This window comes from Orycteropus afer, unplaced genomic scaffold, assembly GCF_000298275.1.
Source record: "Orycteropus afer afer isolate SDZICR_OR568_19922 unplaced genomic scaffold, OryAfe1.0 scaffold00002, whole genome shotgun sequence".
Classification (NCBI taxonomy): Eukaryota; Metazoa; Chordata; class Mammalia; order Tubulidentata; family Orycteropodidae; genus Orycteropus; species Orycteropus afer.
In genome coordinates, this window is record NW_006921589.1 from 17,753,977 (window position 1) to 17,769,791 (window position 15,815).

General features: G+C 38.3%; 1 protein-coding gene across 1 annotated transcript in view; it reads right to left on the bottom strand.

The window, feature by feature from the left end:
* The window catches only part of SPAG16 (sperm associated antigen 16), a 1,240,018-nt gene extending 1,226,663 nt beyond the window's left edge, over window positions 1-13,355 (bottom strand). Inside the window, exons 1-2 of the mRNA XM_007959961.2 lie at window positions 13,229-13,355; window positions 529-575 (exon numbers count right to left, since the gene is read on the bottom strand). Coding sequence (XP_007958152.2) covers window positions 529-575; window positions 13,229-13,355 — 174 coding nt within the window. The remainder of the gene's footprint in view (window positions 1-528; window positions 576-13,228) is intronic.
* Between the last annotated feature and the right edge of the window lie 2,460 nt (window positions 13,356-15,815).

Below are 15,815 nucleotides of genomic sequence, written 5' to 3' on the forward strand. Positions count from 1 at the left end.
TCTTCCTCACCCAACCCACAAACTGCTCTCCTTCACAAGTTTTGTCATCTAGGAGTGACTTTATCCCTGAAGGCTCAGAAATAAGGCGTAGGTCTTATGTGAACAACGAATTCTTGGAGAACTTTAAGACAGGAACCACATCAGCCAGCAGTCCAGGAGGAGGGAAGGCAGCACAGGACCTGAGCTCCAGTTGAGTAGGGAGAGTCTGCAAAACCCTGCTCAGAGCAAACTAGATGAGAGGGCATGCCTGCTGGACAGAGAGGAGTGTAGAGCATGGCTCCATAAAGCCAGCCATCAGGAGCTAACTCAGAAGGATAAATAATAGGAAAACCAAAGGATCAGATTCATTCATCAATTTAAAAGTTTAAATCAACTTATCACATCTCATTCTTAACCATCTGTTACCAGCTAAATTTGGTTGAAAATCTACTATCTCTAAGGGGAAAAAAAATGTTCATACAAATGAACATTTCACAAGTATATCTGCCAATAACTTACAGAAAAAAATACTAAAAATGAACAAATTACCTCTTCATATCCATAATCATCTTCAGGTGTTTCAGTTATTGTGACTTCTAAATATCTTGTCAAGTTATAATCTCAAAAAACATGAAAAAAAAAAACATACTTAAAATTGATTTGACCTTAAAATGCAATATTGAATCCAACAGATCTCACCAAGAAGTTGGTACATCATGTAACGTAAGCTTTTTAAAAAAAAAAAAAAATTTCTTCCCATACAGCCTATAAATCCAAGAGATGCTTAAAAACAAAATGCTTTTAATTATTATTTTTTAAAATTATTTTTCTGTACAACCCAAATATCTTCTATCTGTCTGCCTGTTTACTATCTAGTGATTTCTAACTTTATTCTAAGAAGGACTTTATTTGGCTTAAAAAATATGCATAGTATCATAACATAAACCAGAAAGGAATAAGAAATATGGCTGTTGTTATGTGCCGTCAAGTCGGCCCTGACTCATAGCAACCCCTCCTTGGGTTTCTGAGGCAGTATCCCTACAGAAGTAGGATTGCCCAACCTTCCTTCCAAGGAGTGGCTGGTGGGTTTGAACCGCCAGCCCTCTGGTTAGCCGTCAAGTGCCTTAGGCACTATGCTACCAGAGTTCCCAGAAATATGGTCGAGAAAAAAAAAATAGTAAATTTTCAAATTTATCTTAAACTCCACTAAGTTTTCCAGAGCTCCTTAGTCAATTATTCACAGTGCAAGGTTACTTCTTTATTTAGTTTAAAATATTGTTAAGGAATTTTAATATTAAACTTCTTTCATAGGAAAGGAAAAGTAATTTTTAAGCAAATATAAATGGTATAGCATGATTCGACATTTTACAAATGCTCAAAAACATTAAAATATCAGTGGAAATGACTGAAACAAAAATAATTCAAAAAGCAATGCTAATTCTTAAAGCACTGTCATCATACTTGCAAAAGTTGCAAGTTACTCTAATTACATATGAAATCTTCAAGAAAACATTTTACATTAAAAGAAATCAACAATACATACCAGTTACTCTACATTGTTTTTGGTTGGTTGGCTGACATTATTTTTCAGTTGTACTGACTTGGTTATGCCAAGTTTAAAAAGTGTGAAATTAAAGACTTTAATGTACAGTGATGGTTATGAAAATCAAAGATGAGATTAGCTTACTTTGCATTTTGTTGCTAGCTATAAAAAATTGTTATTTTATCTTCCAAGAGTTAGCCGAAAGTGTCTATAACAACTTCTGTTTTCTGTAATAATAAAATAAATAGTATTTAATATGAGCCAGACAGTATTCTAAGTGTTATATATCTATATATATTTACTCATTTTATCTTCTTCCTGTCTATGAGGCTGTAACTATTATTATTCCCCATTTTACAGATCAGAAATCAGATGCAAAGTCACATAGCTAAGACCTAACAAAAGTGGAAATCAGCCCCAGAAAGTCTGGTTTCTCTATGCTAAACTACCTCTTCTACTATTATTCTATATGGAATTCCTTTGCTATGTAAGATTTGAAGTGTTCGCCAATACTCTTCCACAGAGTTCTAAACCTCTAAAAGATAGAGTTACATTCTCGTTACTCGACCACATCATAAGCAATCATACTCTTCACTATCCGCCATGTACCTATCAACTGCAAAAGACACTAGGCCTGGTTCTGTATGACCAATTCTCATGTACTTGTCAAAGGGACAGTATCTTCTTGCCAGACGTGAGTGCCTTTCCATAATATAGTGAAAAGTGATTTATGCTCAACAAATGACTGGTAAAAAGTAGATTAAACAACCACCAGAAAAAACTCTGCATACCTGTAGTTATCCCATAACTTTGAATTCATCTATATTGAGTACAATAAGGAATAAAATACTAAACTGCATGAATTATCTATTCTGTGGAACAGTTTCCAGTAGCATTTGCCTCAGTTACAATCGCTCAGCAGAAGCTTTCTTAAAGGCCACCCGCTCTCCTCTAAAAATATTTTCACGGTACTTTAGTTTTCACTAAATTCTTCTTAAGGTACCTCCAGTATCTATCTGATGTCCAGATCTAAAGCCACTCTATACTTTAAAGTACTTCTTATGGTAGCACCCTATATCCAAGTACCAAAATCTGGATCTTTTATTTATCACTACATAACAAACTCCCCAAAGCACAGAGGTTAAAACAACAACAAGCATTTATTATCTCTCAGTTGCTATGGCTCAGGAATCCAGCAGTGGCTTACCTGGATGATTCTGCCATGGGGTCTCTCATGAAATCAAGCCTGAAACTGAACTCACCCCATCAGCCAAAGGACAGACACAGGCTTATAAGGTAAACAATAACACCAAGAGGTACTCACTCCTTAGAACAATCAAGCAAATGAGATCAAAATGGCAATATTTGTCCGGGGATGAAGCTCAGAACACAGAAGTAGAAAAGGAAGAGGAAGGGAAATGGTAAGCACAGGGAGGTAGCAGGAAGAGTGCTGTTATATTGTGAGGACTGCAATGAATGTCACAAAACAAAATATGTACAAACTATCAAATGGAAAACCAATTAGTTCCGTAAATTTTCAAAATTAAAAAAAAAGAAGAAGAAGAAGAGGAAAGAAATTGCAGTCAACATAGAAACCAGGGTTGCAGTCATCTGAATGCATAGCTAAGGCAGAAGGGTCCACGTTAAAGACGGTTCATTCACATGGGGTTGGTTGTTGTCAAGAAGCCTCAGTTCACCGCTATGTGGGCCTCTCTAAAACTGCTTGAAAATCCTCAAGACATAGTTGCTAGCTGCCTACAGAGCTTCCAACAAACAAGATGAAGGCATGGTATTTTTTTTTAATGGCCAAGCCTAAGAAATCGCACACCATCATTCCCACGACATCTTACTGGCTACACAGGTCAGCTCTATCAGACACATGAGGCACTGCACAGGACATAGGGGTCATTATGGAGACTGGCCACCGTACTACCTGATACGGTTCTGTAAGTATTAAATGAGGCGATACATGTAATGAATGTGTAATGGTGCCTGACTTGTAGTGAATGCTACACAAGTGCTTACTGTTATTCTCCTTGCTCTAGAAAGAGATGGCTTTCTGTGCAGCAGTCTCGTAAGTCTCTCACGCCTCAATTTCCCCATAGGTTAAGAAGAATGGATAAATAAAAAGCATTCCCAATCCTCCTCTACGTCTAGATTTATATTTTTCTCTGAGATATTTATACTCAGATTTCCTGAGGCAGGACTCTTTCATGGAAAGAGTCAGTCTCTTTCCATGGAAAACAATGCCCCCTTCTGAGAGACTCTGAGAGACAGCTACTAGAAGTAGCTATTGTAATCAGCTGTTAAGAAAAGCAATGCATTCTTCACTACTGCTCATATGCCATAACAAATTTCAATATGAAGGAAATATTCTGAGATCATCTGAACAGACATTAAAATTGTAAATAAGCCAACTGCTGACAAGATTATTGTGAGCAAGAAATGTAAAAGCATGGATTGTTAAACATGGCACTATGTAGAGAAAAAAAGCAATTTGCCCCCAACACATTGGAAATATCAAACAAAAATTGTATACTTCTCTGCAGAAAATATGCTAGGCAACAGTTTTTAATCACTAATAATATACTCTGCTTCCCTACAACCAAAAATAATTCTCTAAGAAAATAAATAAATAAATAACTACCATTTCAAGAATAGTAGAATACTTTTTAAGTATTTTCACGTGGACAATAACCACATTTATTCTCACAACCCTGTGAGACTGAATGGCAGAGACATGATGATCTATGTTGAAAATGGAAGAAACTGAATCAGAGAGTTTAGAAGATTTGCCTAAGATCATATGAGAATAGAGACAAGTTTTTTGAATACAAACCCCATGAATTTTCTACTACACCATAATGTTTCTGCAAGGACTAGGGGAATATGCAATTTTTTACCAAAATACTAGGTAATGACCTTTCACCTATGTGTTATCCAAACTCTCAAGTGTTACATTAGGAATAGCTAAATCAAATCACTTACATATCTCAATTTAAAGGTTCCAGAGAAGGGAGATATAGAAAAGAGCTAGAGGACTATGGACCCAAAGATTAAATTGATCAAGGGTAAGAGATTAATGAGACAAAAATCAGGAAAGGGAGAAAACATCTAAAATAGAAATAGGTAGCCTCTATGATTGTTAGTGTTTTTAAGTGTCCACAATATTTTAAGTACCCAGAAGCACCTCAGTTTAAATAGGATTTTGCAGTGTTATTGAAGAAATAAATGTATGGTTGTATGTATCTGTCTATCTGGCCAGCTAGCTAGCAACAAACACACAAATGCACAAACTATTTCCAAAATGATTCTGTGGTAATTTATAAATATGCATAAACTAAAAATATAAAAATAAATGAATATGGAAAGTGGAGGAGAGAAATAGTACAAAAAATTATCTAAATAATTAAGTATTTAATTACTTTAAATAATTAAGTACTTAGAAATAAAGAGGTAGTACATGCCTTAAAATCTCCGGAACTTTGTTACATATGAGCCAAAGATTGGGTCTAAGCTTTCCAGCAGAGTAAAGAAGGAAATGTAATTGGAAAACAATTCACAGAGTGCGTTTCATAAAATCAGATGCATTCCCCTGTTTGTGCATAACAATTTCTGGTTTGGAGGTTTCAGAGAAATTAGACTCTTGGGTTCTTATAAGGGGAACACTGTGTTTGTACATATATTGATCCCTTGGCCCTTAAGGGAACTGGAAAGACAGAGTGAAATAGAATCTGATGGAGCTGTGTGTGAAAAAGGTTGCAGAGCACTGCTTTAGACAGCAATATTGCCAGAGTAGAAAAGTGATTCATCCAGAATTGCCTGAAAGAGAAAACCCTTCACTCTGGTTCTACTTTTACTGAGCAAATTTCTCATCTGTAATTTAATTTCTGAGGTGATCTTTCTTTACTGGAAAGGTCCATATAGCTGGTCACAATTTCCATGCAAAGTTATTTTCCACTGCAGAATAACAAACTGCCATTCTGGTTTAAAATCAGTTTGTGTGTTGTTTATAATGCCAAGCTGGCTGTGAGCCCTTTCATCCCTCCCTTTCCTCTGTCCATTAGTCCTTCAAAAAACATCTCAAAACTCTACTCGAAAAACTTCTTTTTGTCCCCAATCTGGTCTTTATCAACAAGCTTTCTCCTCAAATCTAGTTCTTGCATTTCTTCCTGCTTGACTTTGACATGACACTACTGAGCAATCCTTGGTTTTCTAGTCTTCTTTTGTCCAGAGTACTATCTGTGGTTCCCCTTTCCTCCTTACTCCACAGCCACAGCCTACACTACCACCCACTTCCAAGCCAAGTTTTCTATCCCAGAGCCAAACTCCAGATACAGACACAGGCCCCCACTCCTACTGCAGCCCACACCTCCACCTGCTCCACAAAAATAACACTCGTGAGTTTGCATAGTATGGATCAGTTCCTTCGTACTAGGTCTCCATGGGTGAGCATGGGTGAACTACTTGGGTAGTTTCTATGCTAGCAAAATCTGTACCAGTTCATGACCTTATAGATCCCATCAGGAAAGCAGGTCAATATGATCCCTATACTGAAACTAGCAGGAGCTCTGGTAGCGTAGTGCCTGAGGCACTTTACTGCTAACCAGAAGGCTGGCAGTTCAAACCCACCAACCACTCCTCGGAAGGAAGATGGGGAAATCTACTTCCGTAGTGATACTGCCTCGGCAACCCAAGGAGGGGTCGCTATGAGTTGGGCTGACTCAACGGCACCTAACAACAACAACAACAACTGAAACTAGCAGGAAGCCCTATATCTATCATAGTACCAGTGGCATCAATAGGGTTAGTGTCACTCAGTGCAATAATTCATGGTGTCATCCCCATGGATCTTCTCCCATACCAGACCACACAGAATCCTTAATAATGTTTATTATCAATTTTGACCACAGAATAATATGTGATAAAATTGTTGTAAATTGCTTAGATGTAATATTTCTTAGATTATAAGAATGCTAGCAACCAGTTGTTTTACAAAATCTTTCCATATTGAATTACAACATTATTAGTTACTAAGTGGAAGGCTTTTTTGATTTTTCACCTTCTTTTCCTTTAATTACATAATTCTCAGAAGTTATCAATATAGGTTTACAAATACTAATTACCACAGTATTGTACCTAAAACACCAGAATATCTGACAAAAATAAGCAATTATAAAAACACTGGCAGCAATGAAAATCATAGCACGTTTGTAGCACATGCATGTCGCATGGGAAAATGAAATCATGTGATTCTAAATGTCACTGCAATTCTTATTAATATCACTGCAATTGGGTAATAATGACAGTTCTGACCAGAGCACATTAGTAGGTTCAAAAAGAAAATCAGCATTGAGTTTTAGCCTTGCAGGTATATTGATACACGTAAGCTGGGCATACAAAAAAAAAAAAAAAGTTTTTCTGTTGTTATAACTACAGGATATTTTTATAAAGAATAATAAATTGCTGCTGAGACAGCATAAAAATCATACAGACATGTTGCTGTCACCTCCTCTGAGAGTCTCACCCAGTGTGGTGTGCACCACCTCATACTGAACCCCTCTAGTGACACAACTTAATTCTAATACAGAAGACACAGCTGCAAGAAATCTCAAAAAAGCATTTCAGCTAATGGAGCAGCCATTAAGATGACAGTCGGTATGAGAGAATCACAAACAAGGTTCTACAAATGGACCTAAAGCCAATAAGCAATTTTCAGATCTGAGCAACATACAAAGTTCCTCACATGTTGGTCTTTTCCACTGCCATATTTATAGGTAGTGATCAATGCCAGCAGCAGCATCTTTATAAAGAACTGGAGTGAAACATATAGCTAATTATATTTTACATGGTTTCCCAAAGCTCCTTTAGACAGAAATCACTTTATAATCTTTGCCATCATTTCAGAGCCAATATACACAGAAGCAATCTAAAATCCAGCCTGGATCCTCCATGATCAATATTTTTACGTACTAAACTGAAAGTGCTGTAAACAACAAACAACACAGACATGTTCCATTTCTTAGGAATGCCAGTTTAAATAAAGTAAGTTAACTGAACAATATAAACCAACAGCTGGCACACTAGCTGCCACTGTTCCCATTGTTATTTGCTCCCACGTTCTTTCCCACTGAGTTCTCCTGAGGTCTCAGAATTCTTATTACTATTACATACCAGGAAGCCACTACCAATCAAAGGATTGCCAAGAGTGGAAATGTATTGGCCACACCTGCGATAAACAGCATTGCTCATCTTCTGCCTTAGGAGCTGAAAAATAATTCCTTTCAACGTATGAGACTAATAGTTCTCATGGTGGGTGATGATAAAAAAAAAAAAAAAAATGTCCATCTTCTAAGCCAGTACATCCAAAGATACAAGGTCTACATATTATACCTCTATCAGAACATATGAAGACTGAAGGTCAAGAGAATGCTCTTGCTACTTCAACTGTGGTCCCTAAACCAGCATCATCAACATCACCTTAATAGCAATACACAACTTAGCACATACCCCAAGGTATTGAATTATAAAAATCTTCATTTAAATAAAATCATGGGTGATTCAGATGCACATTATATATTCCTAGGCTAGAGGACAAAGGACAAAGCACAATCTTTAACCTCCAAATAGCCTACAGCTTTCATGCAGGTAAAATTCAGCACTCTGGGTTTACCGGGAGCTCTTGATTTAAATTCTAAACTCAGACTGCCTACCCTTTTTCTTTGAGTCTAAGGGTAAACCTAATAAGCATCCACGGGCAAATTCAGTTTTCCAAAGTCCATTATTATTAAGGATTTTACAAATATTTTTTCATTTAACACTCCAAACATTCTAGACAAGTACCATTTTATAACAAAGAAAAAAGGGGAGGTTAAGAATTTTGCCTAAAGGTATGGCTAGCATGAAACAGAACAGAACAAAAAAGACCTGCACACCCAGCTCTCTAACTCTTTTCACTACACTAGTGTGTATCTGCAATTACCAAGCAACATTTACTTTTATAAAAATAAATAAATAAAAATAAATTTTAAAAAAATGCATTAAAAACAATTAACAAAACAGTTAAATCTTAAATAAATTAACAGTGAACATTATTGCTGTGAAAGAATAGCTACAATTGTTACTTAAGAAGAAAATCATGTCTCTCACATGGGACAACAATTTAGTGTGATCATCATATTTCAGGATCTGAAATCCTTAATCTTGCAGTTTTAGAAGCAGTTGACTTTCAACCTTCAGAGTTCATTAGCCTCAAAGAGCTGGCTCAACCCACTCAATTTCTCAGAAATTGCTGTTAGGGACAGGGGAGACCTTTTCAGCAATCAGCAAACTTATGTCTATGATCTAGGAAACAAAATTCCCAGCATTAAAATACCTAGAAAACAGAATATGGCGCAAAACTCAAACTCACAACAACAACAACAAAAAAAAAAAAAACAGGTTCACTGCTGGAAACTCTGAATCTATGATCCACAGACTCCGTTCAGGTCTGGAACTGAACTCACCCCCATGGCTTAACTTTCAGGCAAAAGACAGACAGGCCTATAAGGTGAACGAACAGTAACACCAGGAAGGTATGGAGTCCTTAGAACAATCAACCATATGAGATCCAAAGGCAGCATATGCCCAGGGATAAAGCTCAGAAAGCGGGAAAGGATAGGAAAGAAGGGGAGATGGAAACAGGAAACACAGGGAGGAAATGAGAAGAGTGCTGCTACGTTGCGTGGATTCCAATTAATGTCTCAAAAAAAAGTATATGAATTGTTAAATAGAAAACCAATTTGCTCTGTAAACTTTCACCCAAACCACAATTTTTAAAAATACCTAGAAAGATGAAATATTACTAAAAAGCAACTTAGAGGAGCAGGAGTCAGCTTAGAGAGGTAGGTAACTATGAAGAGCAACTGCAAATTATGATCTCAATGCAGTCTATGCCACTTCTCTGACACCAACTAAATTGAACGTACTCAAATCCAATCCACATCAATTCAGTTCCAATTCAATTGCACACGTAGTTCTTTTTCTCTGACTGTAACTAACAGGATTAGGTCAGATGTCAAATTAGAGGGAACAGTCCTCTAGACTCCCAAGCCTACCTCAGACCTGATACTAGTCATAAACTCAGGGAACCCCCAGGCTCACTCATTGACAACTGCTGGTTCCTATTACTCCTTAGGGTTCAATAATTCCCTGGAAAGACTCACAGAACTCACAGGGCAATGTACGCATGATTAGAGTCTTATTTTAGGAAAAAAGATAAAATGAAGAGAGGCATAGGGCAAGGTCTGAGAGGGTTCCCAAAGCTAAACTTCCATGTCCTTCTTATCACCAACCAAGAAGCCCATGGAGCTTCCATGTCCAGAGCTTTTACTGGTATCTCATTACCGAGACATGATTGTTTGGATTAGCCACTCACATCTCCATGTTGAGCTAATATCAAGAGCCACACCTTTTTGGCCTAACCCCCAACCAGAGGTACCTTATTAGCATAACCCCTCAGGTACAGTTTTGAGGTTTCATCAAAGATGCTTCAAACACTGGGGAAAATCCATGGTTATGGAGGTTATCTCTCAGGAACCACGGTCCACAGCAAAATTCTTTGGATAAACTTAATTTTCAACTCCACAATAACAGAAACAATATTTGAGGGGTTTGTCTTCCAAAGATCCATGTACTCCACTACTCTTCATTGAACAAGGTCATTCTTCACACCAGTTAACAAAATCAACTAAGCATTACCTTCCTTAATAAAATTCATTCCAACCTGCAACCCAGTTGGAATTGGCCACTCCAAATGTTGGTTAAAAAAAACCCACTGCCATTGAGTTGATTTCAACTCATAACAACCTCCTTTGGGTTTCCAAGAAGGTAAATCTTTACGGAACTAGATCGCCCAGTCTTCCTTCCATGGAGTGGCTGGTGGGTTTGAACCACCAATCCTCTGGTTAGCAGTCAAATGCCAGTAGCTAAATATTAATAAGGAGCTCTGGTAGCATAGTGTCTAAGGCACTTAACTGCTAACCAGAAGGCTGGCGGTTAAAACCCACCAGCCACTCCTCGGAAGGAAGGTTGGGCAATTTACTTCCATAGTTATGCTGCCTACAGGTAAGTATTGTAGGCATAAGAATTCTCCTTACTGAATGCATTATCTAAAATGTCATAAAGAACATGACCTTTCTTAGTAAAGGCATTTCCCCCCATGGTGGACCCTGCTTATGTTTCTAGTGTGGGCCACATAGTCTATAAATGTTTTTCATATTTAAATGTTTAAGGGCAAAGAAGATAGCAATTTTCTGAAGAGTTCATGTCAACTTTTTCAGAGCCTTGCTCTATAATAGTTCCTTGTTATATACACCAGGAGCATCTGCTCAGTCATAAATAAGAGAAGTCCAGGACCAAATGCAGCAGATTAGAAGTGATTAAGCATATGTGCAAAGTAGTAGAGATCAGATTTTTTATGCATTTGTGTATATTACAACTTTTAATAATCACTTCAATAGCTCAATAAAATTATCTGAGTGAGACTTAAAACTCACTTCCACAACTGTCCTAATTGCCTTAAGAAATAATGTCAAATACCATTATACAGTCAACTCTTAATTATGCATGTGAACACAGCCCAGGGATATAGGGTCAACAGGCATTCACAAATAATTCTCAGACTTCATCTGAACTAGGAATTAAAGCCTCTCCCATGACTGAAATTCTTACTTGAACACTGAATACAGCAAAATTGACTGGTTAAATGTTTAATTTTGTTATCCCCTGACTACCCTTTGGTTGAGCCACAAAATAGGAGCCAGTCAACAAAAGACAGACAGAAAAGCAAAGGGGCTAGATTATCCACACATTGGATAACAAAATCTTTAAAAACAGAGTTGCTTATATTCAGAAATACGATTATTTGGAGAAGTTTACAAATTGCCAAATGGCAGTTGTGACTCACTGATTTCTCTGCAAATTAAGTGAATGTGTTTTTAAATGCGGAAAATTGTATTATGTTGGAGTCCTACAATTAATTTTACAAAGATGTCTGCAAAATGTTATCTCACTGTGTTTGTCCCATGTTAACAATTAAAATATGTGCCTATAGAAATCATTTAAATGCAAACAACAATGACATAATGCCAGGTTAGCATGCACTAACAAAGACATGGGATAATTATATTTTTCCTGTCGATAAGTGAAGACAAAATTATTTGAATTGCCTTTGAAATAAAAAAGGACTATTACTGAAAAAGACAGTCTGTTAAAGCTATAAAAGCTCATTTAAGACACTAATAAACAAAACTAACCACAGTGCTGTCAAGTCAATTTGACTCCTAGTGACCCCACCTTGGGTTTCCGAGGCAGTATCACTACAGAAGTAGATTATCCAATCTTCCTTCCTAGGAGTGGCTGGTGGGTTTGAACCGCCAGCCTTCTGGTTAGCAGTCAAATGCTTTAATGCCTTAGGCACTATGCCACCACAGCTCCCATTTAAGGCACTAAAGCACCCACATATTTAACTCAAATTGATTTTGAACCATTCAAGTTTATATTCTTGTAAAAATCATTTTTGCACCCAATGAAATACTACATATTTTCTTTGATCTTTACAACTAAATTCTTCAAAGCTCCCTGTACCTTGGATGTGTACCAAGCCTGAATCAGTACAGGTTAATCAGGTTGCCAAAGCTCATAAAATGAATCAGTACTGGATCTCTGAAGTATTGAATTAAAACTGAAGGGATTCTAGTCGGACAAAAGATGTGATGAGGGAGATTTTGGAGTTTCCTTGATTTCTTTAAGAATAAAACAGATACCATTTCTCTCCTATCTATCTGAGGAAAGGAGCTATCTGTTTCTTATAAACCTTCTCCAGATCTCCAATATAATTAATCTATCTGCCCAGAAAAGAGGCGCTGTAAACTTTCCAGAAGAAATAGTGAACTCAGTTATCCACATGTGGATTACTCAGTTTTTCAGGTGATTCCACAGATAATCGATCATCAGTATCTAGTTTCTTCCTTACATCTCTGAGCCTTGTCAACTCACCAGGCCATTATCTGTGCGTGCAAGGGGGGAAAAAAAAAAAAAAAACGTAATTACTATTGCTATTATTAAACAAACTAAAACTAAACCTTCCTAGGAAGAAAAAAATCATTATAAAGCATTGGGCAAATGGACAACTTTCAGGTTCAAGCACTGGGTATTTTGACCTCCTGAAAGCCCAATGGCCGACCCTGTAGTGTTCCCTTCTGTTGTACATAGGGTGGCTATGAGTCGCAACTGACTTGACAGCACCTAACAACAAAAGCCCAATGGCAGAGGACTTTCACAGGTCTCCTTTCTTTGACTGAATTCATGAGGCGGTATTCTTAAGGCTTGGGAGATTATTTAGGAGAACCACAATTTTCTGTACCTGTTTAACATGAAAGACAATCCAAAGTTTACTAAGTGGTTAAGTGCGAGGCCCTGCAAAGGTTGTGTCCCAGCCCCTCCCACAGAAACAAGGCTGCCTACACTCATAACTCGTGAGAAAGTCAGTTGGTAGTTAACGCTGGACTGGGTGGCGCATACGCCACCTTGAGGTCGAACAGGCATCTCCGCCGGCTCAGTGGTCTCACTCCCCAAAGGGCGCCCCCATTGGATGTCTGCGCTATTGCCCAAAAAACCCGTCACAGCGGCCTGATCAAGCCCGCCGCGCCTACGCGGGAAGGATACGCTCTAGGTAGTAGGCGCCTTCTGCGGCCACCGCATCCGCGGTATCCCCAGCTGCTGGCAAGCTCACGCCCAGCGTTTCTTCCAGGACCCGCAGGGCCAGGTTGGGCATCCCGTGTTGCGCAGCCATCACTGGAGGTCCAGACCCCCGCCACCGGCCGGTCACCGCCGTCCCTAAGGGCAACCGCAAAGACGCTTCCCGAGGCCCCAGGCAGCTCTCGCGAGAACCTTGTTCCCACTCACAAACCCTCTCCTCTGAGGCCAACTCCGGTCGCCGGAGGGCTGCCCCAAGTCCCCGCGCGGTTGTCTTCCAAGCTTCCCCGGTTACCAAGGCAACGTTGTTGCCTAGTTACCCCAAGCTCAGGACGCAGTTCTTGAAGTGCACAAGTCAAAGATGCGAGAAACAGCCCGCTTGGGTTACATCATCTTACCGAGGCAGCTTGGTTTTCATTCATTTTGACCCGGTCATTTCTTTCTTCTCATATTTTCTAAATTGCCTTTCTCTTGGTTCTTAATGCCCATTGTCACTCCCGGATTTTAGATGTTTCTGGAGCTCTACAAATGAGGAAGATCTTCAGTGATTAGAAAGGAAGGAGAGAGAAAAAAAAATCCTCGAAATCATGAACTCCTCTTCGTAATCGTAATTGACCCAAGGAAGTTACCATCTCCCTAGATGCTCAGCAGTAAGTAACTAGGAGTAGTCACCTAAGTTAAATTCATTCTTGTTCTCCTTTAATGCACTTAGCAGATCATCTGTTTTACCTTTTCTTTTATACACTGGAACTTGAGCTAGTATTTGTAGCATTGACTCTTCCCAAGAGAAAAACATTTTCATAAAAAGTAAGAGGTTCAAATGGCCCTAAAATAAATTATAATAGATACTAGCTCAATCAAGTCTTGTCCTTTTTCAAAATAATCTTCAGATTTTTATTTTGGATATATTGGAAGCAACCGAGAGACTGATTTATTTACATTGTTTTACTCTTCTGTATTTCTTCATAAAATTCAGATGCCAAGCTGTGACTCATAATAAAAGCTTCCATTTATAACCAAAAAATAATAGTGTCTTTTTTATTGTATTAAAATATATATGGGAGCTCTGGTGGCATAGTGCCTAAGGCATTCAACTGCTAACCAGAAGGATGGCGGTTCAAACCCCCAGCCACTCCTCAGAAGGAAGGTTGGGCAATCTACTTCGGTAGTGATACCACCTGGGAAACCCAAGGAGGGGTCGTTATGAGTGGGGTTTACTCCATGGCAGTGTGTTTGGTTTTTGGTTTGGTAAAATATATATAACACAAAATTTACCAGATCAACAATTTTTACATGTATAATTCAGTGACATCAATTATATTTATCATAGACTCAATGCCATCGAGTCGGATCCAACTCATAACAACCCCTCCTTGGGTTTCCCAGATAGTATCAGTGCCGAAGTAGATTGCCCAACCTTCCTTCGGAGGAGTGGCTGGTGGGTTGGAACTGCCAGCCTTTAGGTTAACAGTCAAATGCCTTAGGCACTACTCCACCTAAGCTCGTGGTGACTTCTTAATGAGGTGATTTAAGAGTCTGGTCACTAGCCAGATAGTCTGAATTCAGAACCTGGCTCCACCACTTTGTTGTTGTTGTTGTTAGGTGCCGTCGAGTCGCCCGACTCATAGCGACCCCTCCTTGGGTTTCTCAGGCAGTATCACTACGGAAGTAGATTGCCAAGCATTCCTTCCGAAGAGTGGCTGATGGGTTTGAACTGCCAGCCTTCTGATTAGCACTACGCTACCAAAGTTCCACCACTTGGAAGCTGTGAAACAACAGCTAAACTACTTACTGCCTATACACCTCAGTTACCCCTTTTATAAAAAGGGCACAAAAATATAACCTACCTCACAATATTGTTGCAAATATTAAAACAATATAAAACATTAAGAACTTACCAGCCACAATGTTAGGCACTAAGAAACGTTAGCTATTATTACTATTGCATTTAATTGTTTTTAAGTTTTACAATTATCAATGTAACGATTAGACATAAAAGTTGGAGAATTAATTCCCAGCACAAGCTTGAAAAAATGATTCAAACCTCAAGTTGCATTACTGAAGGATTCTGTGGGCAAAATATTGAATGACAAAGGAAGCAGCAAAAGGTGGGAGGAATACACAGAGTAACCATACCGAAAATAATTGGTCAACATTCAACCGTTTCAGAAGGTAGCATATTATCAGGAACCTACAGTACTGAAGGAAGAAGTTCAAGCTGCACTGAAGGTATTAGCAAAAAACAAGACTCCAGGAAGTGACAGAGTTCCTATTGAGGTGTCTCAACAAACAGATGAAACACTTAGTCATCTGTGCCAAGAAACTTGGAAGATAGCTACCTGGCCAACAAATTGGAAAGTAGTCATAGTCTTGCCATTCCAAGAAAGGTGATCCAATAGAATGCAGAAATTATAGAACAATATCATTAATATCACAACAAATAAAATTTTGCTGAAAATAATTTAAAAACAGTTGTAGCCATATATAGACAGCAAACTGCCAGAATTTCAAGCTAACTTTAGAAGAGGATGTGAAACAAGGGATATCATTGCTAATA